Below are 13084 nucleotides of genomic sequence, written 5' to 3' on the forward strand. Positions count from 1 at the left end.
CGATGAAACTCCCACCCGTAGCGGCAGAGTCGGGTGTACGTTAAATTGTTACGTCGTCAGTACACTCGGGGTCTGTGTTAGTAACTTCGATATGCTGTCAACAACTTGTGGGAAAGTATTGTCATGTGACGAATTATCGAACCAAGAAAGATGAATTATGGGACATACTTGATATAACTCAGACATTGGCAGGAATTCTCTCTCCCACAAGTTAGTATTGAGAGAAATTATTGTCGTAAAGGTTATTCAACACAGAAATTGTTGACACGGGAGTCTTAAGACGTGCCTCCCTCGACCTGCCTGCCACCTGGTGGCGGCGGTGAGAAGCTCACGTAATCCTCGACCTCTCCCTGGCCGAGCCTGTGAAGGGTCAGGTGTGGCGGGCGTTGGAGGAGGAGGAGGAGGGTATGTATGTGTGAGGGAGAGGGAGAGGGTTGGAGGTGAGGAAAAGGTGGGGAAGGGTGTGTGTGTGTGTATGCGTGTGTGTGTGTGTGTGTGTGTGTGTGTGTGTGTGGATAGCTAGCCAGCCCAGGGTTAGAGGTTGGTAGTTAAATAGTCTAGGGGTAGTCGGTAGCTAGTCCAGAGTTAGTGGTTGGCAAATAGATGGTCTAGGGGTAGTAGTTAGCTAGTCCAGGGCTAGTGGTTGGATAGTGTAGGGCTAGTAGTTAGCTAGCCATGGTTAGTAGTTAACTAGTCCACTAGGGCTACTAGTCCAGGGATAGTAGTTAAATAGACGAGGGCTAGTAGTTAGCTAGTCCAGGGCCAGCACTTAAAGCTAGTAGTTGGCTAGTTCAGATCTATCATTTAGCTAGTCCAGGGACAGTAATGACTCTATTTCTAACTCACACACACACACACACACACACACACACACACACACACACACACAAGAAGCAGGACCTTCAGGCAGGGTTAATAAGGTGTTATACCACTACAGTGGACAGAGAGCTACCTTACCGGTGGGAAGGAGAAGACGGGGGCGTCAGGGACTCTGGTTATTGGCTTGGGTTGGCTTGAGGAGGACCTCAGAGCAGGGCAGGTAAGGGTGTGAGGGGAAGTGGGGGGGTTGGTTTGGATGTCCAGGAGGGATGGGGACGACAACACAGGTGTGCAGGAGTCTCTTAAAGCAAGGGGGAATGATGGTGAAGGGGGTCGTCGTTGTGGGGGTAGGTAAGTGACCCGGTCATGCTCTGAGCCGTGGAGGAAGTCTGGCTAAATAGGAAGGTGTCGGGCGGGTGTGGAGGGAGGAGACTGAGAGGGTGAATGGGTCTGTGACCAGAGGGAAATGTTCATCCCGTCAGCTTTAATCCCTCCTCCTCCTCCTCCTCCTGCTGCTGGTCAACGTGTCCTGCTGCTGCTGGTGGTGGTGTGGTGGAGGTCAGCAGCGATGAATGCGCCAGCCCTAAACTGTCAATGGAATCGTTACATCCGTTGCGTGTGTGTGTGTGTGTGTGTGTGTGTGTGTTAGACTACGAGGCGAAGGATGCAGGAATGAGTGAGGACACGTAGAGAAGGTGGCGCCCTGCTGTTAAGGACCGATAAGGTGTCACCAGGAGGCTGGAGGAGTTCGTGAGGTGGTGGGTTGGTGAAGCACCAGGAGGACTACAGACGGGGATGGGAGGGGAATAGTCAGTGTGTTGGTGATGGGTCACTAACGCGATGTAGGGAGGGGAGTGAGTGATGGGGGTGTTGGTGATAGGAACACGTCTGCCTTAAAAAGGGGGGAACGCCACGAGTCGAGGTCGTTGTTGCTGTGTGACATCGGCGAATAAGAGGATGTGGGAGGTAGAGGGTTGTGAGGTGGACGGTATCATCTCTCGAAGCCCTGAGAGATTGAGGAGGTATCATCTCTCGAGGCCCTGAGAGATTGAGGAGGTATCATCTCTCGAAGCCTTGAGAGATTGAGGAGGTATCATCTCTCGAGGCCCTGAGAGACTAAGGAGGTGTCATCTCTCGAGGCCCTGAGAGATTGAGGAGGTGTCATCTCTCGAGGCCCTGAGAGATTGAGGAGGTGTCATCTCTCGAGGCCCTGAGAGATTGAGGTGGTGTCATCTCTCGAAGCCCTGAGGGATTGAGGAGGTGTCATCTCTCGAGGCCCTGAGAGATTGAGATGGTGTCATCTCTCGAGGCCCTGAGAGATTGAGACGGTGTCATCTCTCGAGGCCCTGAGAGACTGAGGAGGTATCATCTCTCGAGGCCCTGAGAGATTGAGGAGATATCATCTCTCGAAGCCCTGAGAGATTGAGGAGGTATCATCTCTCGAAGCCCTGAGAGATTGAGGAGGTATCATCTCTCGAAGCCCTGAGAGATTGAGGAGGTATCATCTCTCGAAGCCCTGAGATAGAGATTACTAGAGAGAGAGAGAGAGAGAGAGAGAGAGAGAGAGAGAGAGAGAGAGAGAGAGAGACCCCATGTCTCCCATACACTGCTGGGAGGCACAGCAACGAGGGTGCGAAATACGTTATGCCCTTTTATATATATATATATATATATATATATATATATATATATATATATATATATATATATATATATATATAAGACAAAACGTTATATATTCAGACTATCTGTTGTGTTGTTTTGTGAATGAACGTTTCGTGTGGCGGACTTAGAATTCAGATCGCCTCTCTCCGCTCTGAGAGAGAGAGAGAGAGAGAGAGAGAGAGAGAGAGAGAGAGAGAGAGAGAGAGAGAGAGAGAGATTTATAGAAGTGTGGTGTACCTAACCGTGTGGTGTGAACACGCGGGGCACGCCAGCTCTGCTTGTTCTTTCCCTCCCTCTCTCTCCGTCCAGATGGCGAATGCCTTGACAGCGGCACGAATCAACGGAGAAAAACATCAATTTTAATCGTCGAAGTAAATCACAGTTCTTTCGTGTTATGCTTCCTTCCTTTTCCCTCCCCGCCGGCCCGCGCCACACCTCTACCACCTCCTCCTCCTCCTCCTCCACCTCCTCCTCCTGAACAGTCTTCTGTATTGTGATGCAGTATGGGAAACTGAAGATAGTAATAGGATTCCATTCTATAGACGTTTGGTCATTGTTAGAAAACGCTCATTTGGAATACTTCTCATTCACAGACCTGGAATTACTTTCGTACAGAAAGAGGCTCTCTCTCTCTCTCTCTCTCTCTCTCTCTCTCTCTCTCTCTCTCTCTCTCTCTCTCTCTCCTCGTGTGCGTCTGTTTTTTTTTTATCTTGCTTGCCTTGCCTTGCCTTGCCTTGCCTTGCCCGCCTCTCACCACACCACATGACTCACGCCTTTCGTTACAACCTCCGGATTTCCTCGGTCCTCATTCTTCAGCAGCCCAGCGCGCCGGAGGAGGACATCTCCATAATGTCATTGTGAACCTTCGTCAGCAGGCGCAACTTCATCGTCAGGTGGAGGTCGTGTTTATTCATCCACACTTGAGGGTCGTGTTTGGTGGGGAGGAGGTGTTGTGCGAGTTCAATCGTGGCGATCCACTGTGGTTTGCTGACCTGCTCGTGTGCCAGTATGTGTTTGTATATGGATTAGATAGATGGACAACCCCAGAACCCCCATGTATGAGGTCCTCTGTAGCTCCTGAGGGTGCGCTCCAATCAGAAGCAGGGAAATGATGTACGCCCTTGGAACGAGACTGTACCCTCGCTCTTCTAACCTCCAACAGCCAGGATCGAACCTCGGTCCCCTGCTTAGGAGGCGGGAGCACTGCGCGTTTATATACAGAGAGAGAGAGAGAGAGAGAGAGAGAGAGAGAGAGAGAGAGAGAGAGAGAGCATGGTGACCTGTTGCTCTCTTGCCTTTTATTTAGAGGAGTCTCTCCCAGTTTTCCGGTGGGGGTTTTCTGATTTTCTGATGACCAGCTGGTCTCATCAGGTGTAATGACACGGGGAAGTCCCACAGCTGGCTGAGGTGAGGGATGAATAGGTCTTGTGGGTCCTCAGCTGAGATGGAAGGGAGAGAGAGAGAGAGAGAGAGAGAGTCGGATGGGCACCACTGTAGAACTCATTCGATCACTTTTTATAGGTCTTGATCCCATACCATGGCAATGGCCGTCAGGTGTTGCACCTGTAGAGCGAAAGGATCGAGTGTGTCAGATCTTCACGAACACTGGTGTAGTTTATATAGTGAAGGTTGACGGCCAGCGTGACGTATACGTACCCAGCATGGTGAGTGAACGGTGCTTTATGCCCGAGTACTTGCCTCCGGGGGATGACCCCAGCCTCTCCGTTCCTCCAGAGTTGATTAGACCTCCGCCAGGCATGAGTGCCTTCGTCCACTCCTGGAGTAGTTGTATACCCCTCCTCCTACAGGCACGACTCTGTGCCTCCGCCCACTGGTGAATTTTTGTTCCTGGCGTAACCCAGTCATTCGTAAGCCAGAATACCTCCTGCTTATCGTCGTGTTTTGGATCGGAAACACAGTTGAATTAGATCGTAGCTCAGTTCACTCTAGGGGACGGACGCAGCTAATGATCTCTTTACGCCATCCTAGTTGCGTAGGTTCGGCAGCCTTAAAGTCCAGTCCACAGTTGTACGTACGGTTACGTGCGTTTGTGTACCGCTCAGCCTAGGATGTTAGGTGGAGGAGGAGGAGACTGGCTGGATGAGGAGGTGTGTGGAGGAGTTGTCGTCGAGGTGAGGGAGGGTGTGTGTCAGAGGTAACAGTGAGGGAGAGAGAGTCGTGTGGAGATGTTGTCGAGGTGAGGGAAGGCGTCTGTGAAAGGGGACAGGTGAACGAGGAAGTTCGTGGAGGGTCTGTCGTCGAGGTGAGGAAGGAAGGAAGGAAGGAAGGAAGGGCGTCAGTGAAGGGGGTCAGGAGATTGAAGAGGTGTGCTGAGGAGTTTTCAAGGTGAGGGAGGTGCGTCATTGTGAATGAGGAGAGGTGCGTCTGGTGTAAAAGAGCGGCCGGGCGGGACCCGAGCAGCAGCCAGACACGTGTCCCAGGATGCTGCTGGGATGGTCCACACCAAGAATAGCCGCGCCAGAATCAATACAGTTTCTGGTTTGAAAAGTCTCTTTTTTCTTTTTACGTTAGTTCTGTTGGTCTGAAAGCCGCGCGTCCCCTTTTCATCCCTATATTTCCCCTTTATTCTTCTTGTTAAAGTCGAAGTTCATGAATGGAAGACTCAGAGGGATATATTTTCCATGATTCTTGCATTCCGTGGGAGTCAGGTGGTGTCTGCTTGCGCTTCTCTATGTCAGTCTTTTACCCAAGACACATGTCTGCGCGTTCGATATGGGGGTAAAACCCCAGGACGGCAGGTGTTGGAACGGATGACCCCTGGGGCTCTCTGTGTATATACCCAGTGGCCCCTCTGTATCCCCAAGGTCATGGCCGGGAGGTGAGGGGGTTGGAGCGGGAGAGGTGTGTCCTCTGTGCCTCAGGTCGCGGTAGCGTCTTCGGGAGTTGGCCTTTCCTACTCTTTCTTTGAGAGGCAGCAACACCTCGGGCGTGCACACGACGACGGTAATTGTTTTTCAGAGTTCGTGTGTGTATGTTTGAGGATACCGTCAGGCGAATTGGAGAAGGACGCCCATGATGAGCCGACAGGTGCTGTACGAAGAAACCTTTCGTGTGTGAGAGGAACACGGCAGCTCTCGCTCGAAGTCACCCATCAGGAGAGAGAGCTTTCCCTCACCCCGAGTGTTAACGCTCCTGTTACCGTCCACAATAAGCCCCTGTGCGACAGGCTTCAAGGAGTTTTATCGTGTCACCTTTTAGTCACTTACGTGGATATCTGACACCGGTAGAGGTTTATGAATTGACTTCCCAACTGTCACTTACAACCTCTCTTTTTTTTCCGTATTCAGCGGGCGACATCAGCGTTCTGCTTGAATTTGGTGACACCGTTCGATTATCCTGTTAGCTGGATGGGTTCATGGTTGAAGGTCGTGTGTGTGACACGAGGCCCAGGTGCTTTTTTTTTTTTCTCGTGATGTTACAGTAATGTCTTTTGTTGGGCTGTCTTATTTCTATTGTAATGACGAGTATTAACCTATCAATACTTTGTCTGATGTCAGACGTATCACTAGATAGATTCACACTGTCCCTGCTTTTCCCCAAAGGAGATACTAGAAAAGGCATGTACAGAAATGAGAAGAGTAATGAAAATGAAGACAGGCATAGTGGAAGACCATGAGGGATATTGACAGATAAGAAGACAGAAACATACCACCACCACCACCACCACAGCAGCCTGCGGTAAACGGAGCTCATAAGTTACCGTCTAATTCCCTGTGTTATTGATGTGTCCAGACCCAGCCAGAGCAGAACAGGCCGCATGTCGTCTCGATCACGTAACGTCTTATTCATGAGGTGTGAGAGTCCCAGGATGTTATGATGACTAGAGAGAGAGAGGGAGGAGGGAGAACACACAACACGAAACTAAGCGACGCCCACGTCTGTGGCCTCGGCGTTCACCCACACTCATCATCTGTGTGGGTTATATCGTCCACTCACACTACCCCCACTCTACCTCCACTCTCAGAACAACCCACACTCACCGCTACTCCTACGATGTGTGGACTGCAAGCACACACACACACACACACACACACACACACACACACACACACACACACACACACACACACACACACACACGTGCCCCCCAGCACAGCTCCTGCATCGTCTTTTAAGCCCACACTCTGCACCAGACGCCCCTTAGGCATCAACACCACGCCCACACACCCCTTGTCTCAAGCCTCACCTCATCCCACGCCCACACACCCCTTGTCTCAAGCCTCACCTCATCCCACGCCCCACACCCCCGTGGCTGATCGTGGCAATACATACACAGTAGGAGTCGTTCCCCGAGGACGTGTCAGGGTGGTTGGGTGGGTGGGTCCTGTATTGACGACCGTCGCCCACCGTGTTTGCCCCCGGAACGCCCCACTCCTGCCCACGTGCATGGGGAAGGGGTCTCGAAGCCGCCCTACCTTGGACGCCTCGGTATATTATCGTGGCATCGCCTGGTGGCACGGAGTCGTGATCATCCACGGATAAGTCTATATTAGATATTGATTTGATTCCCTCAGGTAGGGTTGGTGTTGGGTTACTTTGTATGAGAGGCCCTCCATGGTTTATCACGTAGGTGTATGGTACATGGGGCTACGTGGGAGAGACAGAAGAATGAAGACCTGGTGGTCTGTGATGAGTTTACATGCTGGAGGACAATAAGAATACATGGGAAAGACAGACAGCAGAAGACTTGATGGTCTGTGACGAGGCTCTCTGGTAGAGGACAGTAATAAGGCGAGAGAAAGACAGAGAACAGAAGACCAGATGGTCTATGATGAAGGTATCTGCTGGAGGACAGTCATAATACATGGGAGAGACAGAGAACAGAAGACCAGATGGTACGGCTAAAGGACAGTAATATTACGAGAGAAAGACAGAGAACTGAAGACCTGATGGTCTATGATGAGGTTATCTACTGGAGGACAGTCATAATACATGGGAGAGACAGAGAACAGAAGACCTGATGGTCTATGATGAGGTTATCTACTGGAGGACAGTCATAATACGTGGGAAAGACAGACAACAGAAGACCTGATGGTCTATGATGAGGTTATCTGCTGGAGGACAATATTAATACGTGGGAGAGACAGAGAACAGAAGACCTAATAGTTTACGGCGAGGTTATCTGCTGGAAGAAAATAATGTTAGTCTCATTTCCTGATCTGTGGAGATCGAAGACTGTTTCTGTAGTAAAAGCTGGTTCAGAATATCACCCATGGCCTTCTACATGAGGGTCATTCAAGACGCATTGAAGCTTCATTCCCCGGTGTGGAACACCCGAGTGAATAATACCACGTTATATTCGAAACGAACCAGGGTCGATCCCGGCTGAGGTCACCCGGAAAGGTTTCGAGCTGAGGTTCGTTTGAAGGAGTCAAGTCAGAGGTCAGGCCATCACTCCGAAGAAGACATCATCTAGCAGTTAGAAGGGAACATCCCACGTACACGAGTCCTCTGGGTGATCACAAGCTGTTGCTCGTTTGGGTAACACGTCTGAGAGCTTGCAACACACACACACACACACACACACACACACACACACCACACACACACACACACACATACACACACACACACACACACACACACACATACACACACACACACACACACACACACACACACACACCTGTGACTTGCAAAGAATTTTTTCTCTTTTTTTTTGTATTGCCACCATATATATATATATATATATATATATATATATATATATATATATATATATATATATATATATATATATATATATGTGTGTGTGTGTGTGTGTGTGTGTGTGTGTAGTTGTTTAAGGCACTCTTATCATATAGGTGACACACCAAAGGTAGAAAAAAACATTTGTCACAGCTGGTCCACCTCATGCGTGGGGGACAAACATCCCAGCTGGTTCACCAGGGGGGTATAGACGACCTCATTTGCCACGGTCGATGAGACCCACTCAACACGACAGCTTGGGGGGATGGGAGGGTCGGCTTGGGCGTTGCAATGCCTATAATAATAACAAGTCCCCCTTTACTCTTGCCCACGCTGGCTGGCGGTGTTCGCTTGCGTCAGGCGACACGACACGCACCCGGCCTTGAATCTCTCCTGTTTATTTGGCAGTGAAGAACGCTTAAGCGTATATTGTACACAATTGCCGGCGTTGAACAGCTGATGCCGTCACTCCGAAAAGGAGGTGAGGATGAAGGTGGGCGTTTGTTGTTAGCACTCCATCTCGTGGTGTGGGCTTGAGGACACAGCAGGAGCAACGGAGGGCGCTGTGTTGAGGTTAGGTTGTGTTCCCGCACGCTGTTTTGAGTCTTACCTCCGTCCGTCACATCATCAACAACAGATAACAGTAAGTAATTGGTGAGGAAGAGTTCACACCGTATCACCTGTTATCTTTCCGGCAGAAAGTCATCAGTACTCTCATCTACTACCCTCTGCTGTTTGAGCCATCTACACCATCTGTGAGCATCTACGTCATCTACAAGCGTTTTAGACGCCTGCAGATTTGTTACCATTATAGTTTACGTTTTCTGTGTCGAATAGCTTTTTTTTTTTTGTGGACATTCGATGCCATTCAGTAGGATCGTGTTGTGATGTACCCACACACCAGTTGCTAGTGTTGTGTCATCAAGTCACTAGACTCTGTGTGTGTGTGTGGATGTGGGTGTGTGTGTGTGTGTGTTTCTGTGTGTGTGTGTGTGTGTGTAGGAGGGAACTGATGCTTGCGTGGCCCTAGTCTTTCATGAGTGTCCCTCGCCATCGTTTTCCCCCCTGAGCGGGTGTAATCCTCCTCCGAGTCTTTGCCTAATCCAGGGAACAGCTAATTACTTAAAGCCTTTGAAATAGCTAATCACTTAAGCCCCTGAATACCTAATTATCCCCCGGGCTACGTCGTCAGGTATGTCACGCATCTCGTGAGTGGTTAGGACCCAGCCTGGAGTGGGTGGTTTAGGTTATCGTCCTGGTCTGCGTCAGTCTAGTGTGTCGTGACACTGTCGTTTCCGCCAGGTGGGAGCAGCAACGAGGTCGAGACGGACACCAGCTCCGAGGACGAGACGCAACGGAGGTTGAGGAAGACGGCCAGCGAGTGTGTGCCCCACGACTCCGACGTCTTGCCTCCCGCCAGGTACGACGACGACACCCCCCTCCCCCCCCGCACAACCCTTCCTTCCTCCTCTTCCTCCTCCTCTTCCTCCTCCTCCTCCTCCTCTTCTTCCTCCTCCTCCTCCTCCTCCTCCTCCTCCTCTTCCTCCTCCTCCTCCTCCTCCTCCTGCCTTCACTTTCCTACCCCTGCCTCCAAGTATGACACGACCTCTTCCTTTCCCACCTCCGTCGCCGCCAGGTACGACCCCCTTCCTTCTCCCTCCCCCACCGTCAGATACGATCCCCTTCCCTTTTCCCAACCCCCCCGATGCCAGATACGAACCCCTTCTCTCCCTCACTCCCCCACTAACAGATACAACCCCTTCCCCCTCTCTTCCTTACCCAACCCCGCCTCCAGTCCGACCTTCCCAGATCATACAGACCTTAGATTTAATTTACACCTGTAAATTGCTCCCTGCAGCTAATTTTTATATAGTGAAAATCTTCATGAAAATAACTTTACAGATCTTATATAAGAGACGGGGGAATGGAGCCTCCTTGTGTTGCCCCGGACGTCTCCCTCCGTCACTAACCCTATGCTCGGTCTCGCCCATACAGCCCCAACCCGAGGTCTCGCAGCGTCTCGCCCTCGCCCTTCCGCTTCGATTCCCAGGACTCCGTGGGTGCTGGCAGCGCCGCCAGGGACAGCTCCGACGACCACGCCTCCGACAAGTCCCCGGTGTCTCCCGGTAAGTGCCTTATTCCTCCCCTCCCCCTTTTCAACGAACGCATCTTTACGTTCCTAACGTAAGTGCTATATGTATGTCCTAATGTCTTCAACGGGTGCTTCTGTGTTCCCCCAGATAAGCACCAGGTCACCGCCCCCTTAGAAGTCCCCTCCCCCTGATAAGTCTCCTCCCCCTGGTAAGCCTCCTCCCCCTGATAAGCCAGCCTCCCCTGTATGCCCTTCCTCCCCCTGATAAGTCCTCCTCCCCCTTGGTAACCTCCTCCCCTGGTATGTCTCCTCCCCCTGGTAAGTCTCCCTCCCCCTGGTAAGCCTCCTCCCCCTGGTATGTCTCCTCCCCTGGTAAGGTCTCCCTCCCCCCTGATAAGTCTCCTCACCCCTGGGTAAGCCTCCCTCCCCTGGTATGTCTCCTCCACCCTGGTAAGCCTCCTCCCCTGGTAAGTCTCCCTCCCCCTGGTAAGCCTCCTCCCCCTGGTAAGTCTCCTCCCCCCTGGTAAGTCTCCTCCCCCTGGTAAGTCTCCTCCCCCTGTAAGCCTCCTCCCCTGGTAAGTCTCCTCCCCCTGGTAAGTCTCCTCCCCCTGGTAAGTCTCCTCCCCCTGGTAAGTCTCCTCCCCCTGGATAAGTCTCCTCCCCTGGTAAGTCTCCTCCCCCTGGTAAGCCTCCTCCCCTGTAAGTCCTCCTCCCCCTGGTAAGTCTCCTCCCCCTGATAAGTCTCCCTCCCCTGGTAAGCCTCCTCCCCCTGGTAAGTCTCCTCCCCCTGGTAAGTCTCCTCCCCCTGGTAAGTCTCCTCCCCCCTGGTAAGTCTCCTCCCCCTGGTAAGCCTCCTCCCCCTGGTAAGCCTCCTCCCCCTGGTAAGCCTCCTGGTAAGCCTCTCCCTGGTAAGTCCTCCTCCCCCTGTAAGCCTCCTCCCCCTGGTAAGTCTCCTCCCCCTGGTAAGCCTCCTCCCCCCTGGTAAGTCTCCTCCCCCCTGGTAAGCCTCCTCCCCCTGGTATGCCTCCTCTCCCTTCCCGGTTAATCCCCCTCCCCCCTGGTAAGTCGCCCTCCCCCCTAACTCCCCCCCCTGTAGCCCCCTCCCCGGTAAGTCCCCTCCCCCCCCTTGGGAACCTCCTCCCCCTGGTAAAACCTCCTCCCCTGTAAGCTCCTCCCCTGTAAGCCTCCTCCCCTGGTAAGTCTCCCCCCTGATAAGCCTCCCCCCCCTTTAGAAGTCCCCCCCCCCCGGGTAAGCCCCCCCCCCGGAAGCCCCCCTTTCCCTCTACTAAATCTGGTGTTTCCCTTGAGTCTCGGGCGTCCCCCACACAGAGCACCGCTCCTGACTTTGTTCATATGGTCCCCCAACGATCGATGAAGACCTTCCCCCTCACCTGCTCAGGACCCCGAGGGTGTTCCTTGGGCGAGGACCTCCGACTAGTCTTTGAGGGACCCCTTTAAACCCCCGGTCACGACCATTCGACAGGCTCCAATTTTCACCTTTTCAACTTTTCCCCCTCCTCCTCCCCCATCCCCAAAAATAGGCCCTTTATTGAACGCAACACCTCCCATAAACCTTTTTGCCCTCACAATTCCATGCCCTTCTCTCAGACGCAGTCCATCTGTTTCCCCCCCCACTGTCTTTTTCCTTGGCTCCCTTCGGTTTTTAGCTAATTTTAAGAAACCCGGGGTTCACGTCAAGCTGCTCCCTATCACCATCCAATTTTGGCCAGAGGGGTGGTGTGTGTTTTTTAGACTCCCATGCCAGCATTGCCACGTACTGTGACGTTAGGGTTTTTGGTTTTGGAGGGGGGGTTTTTGGCCTGGGTGTTGTGGGGGTAGACCCCAGCCGGCTTGCTACACTACTGGTGACGTTATGGTTTGGTTTGGATGGTGGTGTTGAGGGCCTGTGTCGGTGTTGTTTTCGATCAACTCGGTGTCGTTTGATCTCCAGTGCCACAGCGAAGGTTTCCCAAAAGGGACTGGCGGGCGGCAGACGAATCCCCCGGGGCCCCCTCCCCCACCCTTTCCAAAAGTTAGTTACGTCCCCCAATTCCCCGAAAATTTGGGTCTGTTTTCCGGCGAAATTTTTGCCAAGATGGATCTTCCGCCGAACCGGAACTTGAATCGGGAGTCAAGCCGAATCAACAAAACACCCACGCTTACGAACCCCGAGACTTCCAGGAAACAAGGACATAAACAAAGTTTTTTTTTTTTGGAAGGGGGGCTATCCCCCACCGGGATTGCGTGTGATGGTTGACAGGGGCATCACCTCTCTCGTCCCGTACCCCCCCAAAAGTGAATCATGACGTCCCGACGAGACATTCCCTGCGCCGTTCGTTGCCTGGGTCACACGGTTCAACCAACTTTCCAGTGAGGGGTTCGAACATTCTCCTCTTGGGGGTCGCCCTCTTGTGAACCTTTCACACCCAAATTTGGAATTTGGCCCGGGTTTCCTTTTTCTTCCGGACGGATCCATTTTTACACCACGTCCAATAACTTCGTGAGCGAGGGGGGGTGGTGATTAAAAGGATTTATATATTATATATAAAATATATATATATAAAAAATATAATATATATATTATATTAATTTATAATTGCCCCCCCAAGACCTCTTTTCCCCTGAGCTGCGTATCGCCCCAAGGGTGCGCTGCTTCCCTTGCAGGGAAATGATGGACCCCTTTTAAGTGAGAATTTTTCGACGAACTGTTTTTCCCCTTTTGTCGGGCCCCGACTAAGGGGAATTTTCCTCGCGGGGTAACCACACACCGCGGAGTCCGTAAAACCCTATATCTGCTAT

The 13084-nt window shown here is 51.9% G+C and overlaps 1 protein-coding gene across 1 annotated transcript in view; it reads left to right on the forward strand.

The window, feature by feature from the left end:
* The first annotated feature begins 12587 nt into the window (after positions 1-12587).
* The window catches only part of LOC139753116 (uncharacterized), a 63845-nt gene continuing 63348 nt past the window's right edge, over positions 12588-13084 (forward strand). Inside the window, exon 1 of the mRNA XM_071669204.1 lies at positions 12588-12655. Coding sequence (XP_071525305.1) covers positions 12588-12655 — 68 coding nt within the window. The remainder of the gene's footprint in view (positions 12656-13084) is intronic.

The sequence above is a fragment of the Panulirus ornatus genome, chromosome 14 (genome assembly GCF_036320965.1).
Source record: "Panulirus ornatus isolate Po-2019 chromosome 14, ASM3632096v1, whole genome shotgun sequence".
Taxonomy (NCBI): Eukaryota; Metazoa; Arthropoda; class Malacostraca; order Decapoda; family Palinuridae; genus Panulirus; species Panulirus ornatus.